General features: G+C 49.0%; 1 protein-coding gene across 1 annotated transcript, besides 1 other annotated feature; it reads right to left on the reverse strand.

Moving 5' to 3' along the window:
- Window positions 1–1,206: 1,206 nt before the first annotated feature.
- Window positions 1,207–3,979, reverse strand: FPSE_09781 (uncharacterized protein; the record flags this gene model as incomplete). Its single annotated transcript, XM_009262898.1, has 11 exons — window positions 1,207–1,389; window positions 1,656–1,990; window positions 2,079–2,222; window positions 2,503–2,838; window positions 2,890–2,985; window positions 3,041–3,053; window positions 3,219–3,432; window positions 3,480–3,528; window positions 3,609–3,754; window positions 3,811–3,893; window positions 3,938–3,979. The coding sequence occupies 11 exons, from the start codon at window positions 3,977–3,979 to the stop codon at window positions 1,207–1,209; spliced, it is 1,641 nt and encodes a 546-aa protein (XP_009261173.1).
- Window positions 3,980–4,619: 640 nt separating this feature from the next.
- Window positions 4,620–4,661: a microsatellite.
- The last annotated feature ends 1,858 nt before the right edge of the window (window positions 4,662–6,519 follow it).

Genomic DNA, 6,519 nt, shown 5'->3' on the forward strand with positions numbered 1-6,519 from the left:
AAACACCGCCAATTCCTTGGTCTCTTCGAAGTGTCTTCTCAGTCGAATGTAATGTCTGACTATAGTATCAAAGTCGCCTGCAATTGAGCCAGTTGCGTTGGACTTGTCGTGGGAGAAGGATATCGATTTTATCTCGATTCAAGAAGGCGACAACTGTGGGCGGAATCTGATATCTTTGCTCCAGACCACCGCCGGTATTGGGAGGATCGTCGTATATAATCTTGAGAGAGCTGTTGATCTGGATTATGTGACGGTACAGTTTGATGCAGAAACCGGGAGGATAATTTCGTTTACATCGATGAGAGACGATACATAACCAGTGTCCAATGTTCTAAGACGATCCACGCTGAAGTCGCCATAAACCAAGGCCCTCGTGCTCAACATCTTGTCTCAATTTTTTTGGTCTCTTTGTCATGCCATCGAAAGTCGCCGTAATGATGTTCATGTAGTCTCATCTGCACCGAAAAACCCGCATTGGACGGTGGGTTTCGTGCAGTAGCTGTACGAGGCGTGACAGTAGCAGGAGGCGCGGCAGTAGCTGTACGAGTCGCAATAGTGGCTGTTACGAGTCGGTAACATAAATGCAGCGGCAAATGGATTTAAATATGTCAGGTTGTTCATGCTAGGAGTTAAGCCTGAACTTTAGTTGTTTGGAAGTGTCTGTTGAACAGTATCTGCAAACGGGGCAGGTTGTGCCAGAAGAGACAAGGTGCTGAACGCAGTAGACTGTCCTGTGTGAGTTATGCTGCCAAGCGCAGCAGGCTCTGTCTTCTGGCAGCATGCCTTTCGCACAGCGGTGAGCAAGGCGTCTGCATTTTTATTGTCTCTTGGATCCGATGCGACACTCTATTTGTCAATGACCCTCTGAACATATATCGTCAATTCCACGTGGGGCACGAGGCTGGCCTGGAGTAACAGATACATCGTCGCTGGGGCAATGTTCGCAGGTTTTGTTCCAACCCTTCAGGCGGAGTCAAATTCGATTATTGGCCTCGCGACAAGGCTTGCACCGGCCAACACACCTGTACTTTCTGGGCTCAATTTGTGTTGCACCACAAAACTCGCAATCTTTCTTAGGTCTGTACTCGGCGACCTTAGACCGATTTGTCACATTTATGTGACACTAGGTTCGAGCAATGTGCTTTGTACCGTGGTTTCCATAGTGCAACGTATGTACACTCCAGGCTCGTCATATACTTGACTAGCTCACGGAAAGCCTGCTTCACCTGGTGGCGGTAGTATGCCTGGGCCTTTGGGTGAAGTGGCCATCTCATTGTCGTCATTCGACTCATCAATGTCATCTGATTCTTCGCCGTCAGACTGATACACCTTCTTCTTCTCTTTAGCTCGGGCTTCCTTCTTCTGCATCGAGGGTGGACCTTTATCAAGCTTAAAGGTGAACAGCGTTTCCCGTTTCTTTTGTACGAGCCGTCAGCTTTCTTCGCGACTTGGTCCTCGTCACAAACCACAAATTGGAAGGCAAGATTATTGATACCCATTTTGATAGGTGTAAAGTCTCAGCTGTGTTTGTCCAGACAGTCCAAGTTGAATCGATGGAGAAGTAGCCATAAATCGGCATATCCACTTGTGAATTAGGTGGGAGTCTGGCTCCATACCCACAGCCGCGTAGTCACAGGTATTTTGATGAGTCTTACGATTGCGAGGGGTTTGATGATCTTGCAGTGTCGAAGGTCACCAGTCGCCATCGCGAGTTTGGCCTTGGTGCTTCGGAGACCGCGGCGACATGCCAAGTTGCTGTGTCGAACCTGTCGATGACATCTTGCCGTGAAGAGGTGTGAAGCCAAGAAACCCAGTACTTTAGCAAAGTCGGAAGCCGAACCAATTATCCCGACGACTGACCCGTCGTGGTCAAGTGCTCTATCGACGCAATGCCATACGCCCATGATGGTCTCAACAACGTCTTCCCGACCGCAGCACACGTGCGTAAGCCTACTCGCCTCCTCCAGATTAGACAGGGCGCTGTCCGTGCCTGCCTATGTGACAGTGGCAGGTACCATTGACATGCGCCAAGGTTAACAAGGGCATGTTCTCCGGACCGAATTTCCCACCCAACGTACTGATCCAGCCCTGCAGGTAGTGATATTCCTCGGAGGTGAGTGCGGCATTGTCCGCTGTAGAGAAGGGAATCGTCGACGTGAAATTCGTGTTCAACATGTTCCAAGGTAGGATCGTCCTCAACTTCATGCGTCGTTCAAGATTGGCTTCGATGTTGGCGTTTCAGCAATGGGATGTAACAGTCCACAGGAGCGCCAGGCGGGCCATCATTTCAGCCTAGGTCCGCCTCCCCTGAAGATTCCGAGGCGTCGTGTTCCCAACATTTCACGACAGGTTTGCCATGGGGAGAATATCTTGCCTGGGGTGTGGAAGAGATTGTGAAAGGTCCACCGGGGAACCATGTCTTGCCTCTTGGTAAATAGTGGTTTAGTGGCGTTCTTGCACCAGGACCATGTAGTCGTGATTCACTGTTCTTCTGTGCTTTACCGATGATCCCAGTGTTTTGATCGAGCAATTGGCGGCTTGTTTTCCATCCTTCGTTCAGCCTCTGGATAGTCCGAAAGATCGGTAATCCAAGACAGGATACCAACATGGGCACCCAGAGGTGCGCCGCTTTGATTGGCGTTGGAAATCGTGTCTTGTTGCGGGGACGCCCACGAACAGAGTCGATTGACACAAGCAAAGGTTTGACAGAGAGATGTTTGTCTGTAAATCTTGAAATCAACAAGGGAGATAAGCAGTGCCATGTCTTGTTGTCCTGTTGAGTGAACATGGGCCATTGGGATACGATGGCTTTGAGAGCATTGTGAGATCCCAAGCTATCTGTAAACATGGTTAGTGATGAGGAGACATTTACCACATGTCCTGACTTACTTGTACAAATAACTTTCTTGATCTCGGTCCCAACATCAAACTTGCCAACGGTGTTGAGCGCTCCCGGATGAATACAGGCATGTTGGCCTGATGTTTCTAATAGATGCAAGTAAGCAAATGAACATTCTTCCACACTTAACACGACTCATACCGGTTTGAAGTAGCTAGCGATCGTTCCGTTCAGTTGAGACTCCAAGAGGAACGCATAGAGGCGCTGATCCAAGCTCGATATAGGCGACCGTACAATCATGTGTACTTGGCGGTGTACTAGGCAGTCGCTGCCATGTTGTGAAGGGTCGACATCATCATCTTCCTTTCCCATAACTAACGTGGTCCCATGAGCTGTAGAAGCGCTGGGCGGCTTGCAATGTTGAAAAAAAAAGCATGTCGCTTGCCGTGCAAGCAATGCGTATCTCTTCGATGAGATCCTGTCTCTCAAGAGCGTGCACCTTGCGCATAACAGACGTGCGCTCTGGGGCGAGTAATGCGTAGCACTGACTGATGTAAAACAGTGGTAAACTCGAGAGATACCGTTCCATGTTACTGTCATGGTCAGAGATAGAGTACAATCGTTCATGAAGTAGACTTACATAAGGCGCCAAATGCCTCGATTGCTGTAGACAGTTAGCAATTGAGTAACTACACACAAATGCAGCCAGATTTATAAAACATATAAATCCCATTCCATCCATTGGTATTTTAGATGGATCATTACTTACCCATATTTTGACCATCGCTGATGTAGGCTACCAGGTCGTTGAAGTCTTGGTAGTTCGATGTCACCCAGCCTCTGCTCAGGGCAGCTGGGATGCCAAATAGCTTCCCATCATGTCTGGGTCTTGCTTCGAGATGGCGCAGATATAGTCTGAGTATAGATAGGTTGTGGAGTACTTGGATGTGAGGCGCAAAAGAGGAATTGACCCCAAGGGTAGGTTGTCATATCGAAGATGTTGCAGCGGTACGTTGTTGAAGGTCGAGCAGTAGCACTTGGGATATATCAGCCTCTGTGTAAAATTGGTGTTGTTGCAGACGATTCAAAGTCACTTACCCCAGTAACCAGAGCCCACCATCCGCCCTCTGCCACAGCCATGTACTCCGCAACGAAGAGTATCGTAATATCGATGATAAAGAGCCAGGGTCAACACTAAGCCAGATATATAGTTCGATGATTGAGGTTGCCCTCCACCCAGCGTTCAAGCGCTGAACATGTGTGATCTCGGTGGCGTAAGGGAGGCCGGAGGACAGAAGGCATGCATCCTGTGCTATTATTTGCATTAGCCCCTGTGAATAACATGCTTCTCAGTTTCATCAACGTACCACACCAAGTTATGTCGATGTTGCACCGAAGCCCAGGCCCGAAAGTCAGCTTGGGTATGCTCATCGTCGGATGAGATGAATGAATGATGGAAGAGGTTGTTCCAGGTGGAAGGGGAGGTGAAAGGGCAGGTGACAGGGGAATACTATTTAGTCCTATTAGCGAATGAAAGAAATAGAGGATTTGATGACAGGACTTAACATAGACTGCTGGCTGATCTCCGAGTGTCAAGATCAGCCTGTATAGTAGAATGAGGGCGCATTGATGGTGTGTTATAACAGATCAATCTCCCATCACCCGAGAGTGAGCTTCAGATGAGGTGCGATGTCATGTGATACCAGAGGTGTAGATCTGGGAGTGGAATGTCGGGAAGTAAAGATAGTATCAAGGTATTCTAGTAATATATACTGCAAAGGATGTGATGCGATGTGATGAGATGAGATGAGAGAAGTTGAGAAGCTCTCGGGGGGACAAGGGGGTATTTGTACCTAAACCGGGCCTTCTTTCCCTCCGAGAAAGACAGTATCCTATGCGTCATCTTGAGGACGATTTGTCCTATTCTCCTGGATTGGTAGTTGTCTGTCATGGATTGATGAGGCATCTGTGGCAGGAATCGCGATTGATGGTGGTTGTGCGTGTGTTTGGCGAAGCACGCAAGGTAGATTTCTCCCGCAGTTGCGCGACAAGCACGCACAGCCATCGCAAGTATGCGATAAATCGGCTGATCCGATAGGCCATGGTAGAAACCAGACTTTAGAGCAACACAGTCGTGGTCGCACCGATTGAAGCATCAGTATCGATTTGGTGAAATCTTGACAGTGCTTCCTTCTGCCTAACACTTGGGCTTCCGTCATGAAGCAAGCTTCCGTCGCAAAGAGAGATCAGGTATTCAACCACACCACTGCCAACGAATTGGAAGGCTGCCGTGGTGTTTCTTGTTTGGATGAGTAGTCGTTTGGTAACTCTGCAAGCACGGCGGCTCTGCCAGCCGGGGAGAGTGATGACAATGGCATTTGTTGACCATGGCTGAGTTCTTGGGATGTTGACGAAGTGCATAACGACAACACCACAATCTGGAAAGTCTTGCTAGCATCACCAGTTGTTCTGTTGATGTTTCCGTCTTCTCTGGGTATCGCATACGGCACGGGGCTGCAAGTGACCGATTCCATGAGTATCTAACCGCGGTCTGTGACCTATTAGTTGCTGCTTCACTACCATGTCACGGATGTACTCACCCTAGCCTCTGTTGCAAACCGTTTCCCTTTTGTTGCTTCATCGACACGGATCGCTTCCTCAAATTCCGTGCCAATAAACTTCCACGCATAGAAAGGCTGGTGGGTAGCAGAAGAGTTGGCCCCCTAAGCAGGGTGTAGAAATAAGTAGACTAAGAAGAATAGTCTAAAAGGCATAAGCTGCCTTAATAATTTTGTCTCTTATGCTCATAGCGGTCGATTTTTCGGATACCCTGAGGCAAGACTATTGCAATTCACCATGGTTCATCTCGGAGTGCTGCACAGCATAATCTCGAACGCAAGGACACGATATACAGTCCAGGGTGTTGACGTGAGGGATAGAGAATTGTACTTTCGAAGGACATGTCCAATGGGGCATACTGTATGGAATGATCAGTTCGATGTTCTGAAACTTCACAGCAGAGCCTCACGGTATACGTTCGGGGAGTCAAGTTGACCTACCACCTCAAGACGACCCAGATAATTCGCAACGTCAATGAATAGTCCTGGTGTCGAGCTATTTGATCTGTGGAATGATCCTTCGATGAGGTTACTCTGGGACTGGTGATTTGTACTGGAGTCTTTGGGCCTGGTGTTGCGCCGTGATAAAATTCACAAGATGTTTCTGATAAGTTCGTGATTGTATTCGTAACGGCCATGTAGGCATTGACATAACTCCGACATCCAACGATAGTATTGGACTTGGGCTCTATGGAGGAGACGATAACCTTGTCCAACTCCCCAATCCTGACACAGGACACCATCTCAGAGCCTCCACGTCGGTGCCGTCGCGCATGGCTGCAAGGCAAGGGTCGTCTCAAGTTGGGCCGGTCTCTCTTCTCTCTCTGCTCAGCTCATTGAAGGCACGGGTCAGCGGCTCTGTCTTTCCCGGTATCGTAGTCGCCGACATTCGCTACTACCTGACACCCACGCAGGATTTTTTGCTATCGCGCCTTGTCCGTGGCCATGCGGGCGTAGTCGGTCGAGGTCTTGCCGATGCGAGGTTGTCCAGGGTAGACATTGAAAGGCAGTTGTTAGTGTGGTTACAGGGGTGCATCAGCTTGACTGGGGAAGCGAGTGCCG

Source organism: Fusarium pseudograminearum, chromosome 1 (genome assembly GCF_000303195.2).
Source record: "Fusarium pseudograminearum CS3096 chromosome 1, whole genome shotgun sequence".
NCBI lineage: Eukaryota > Fungi > Ascomycota > Sordariomycetes > Hypocreales > Nectriaceae > Fusarium > Fusarium pseudograminearum.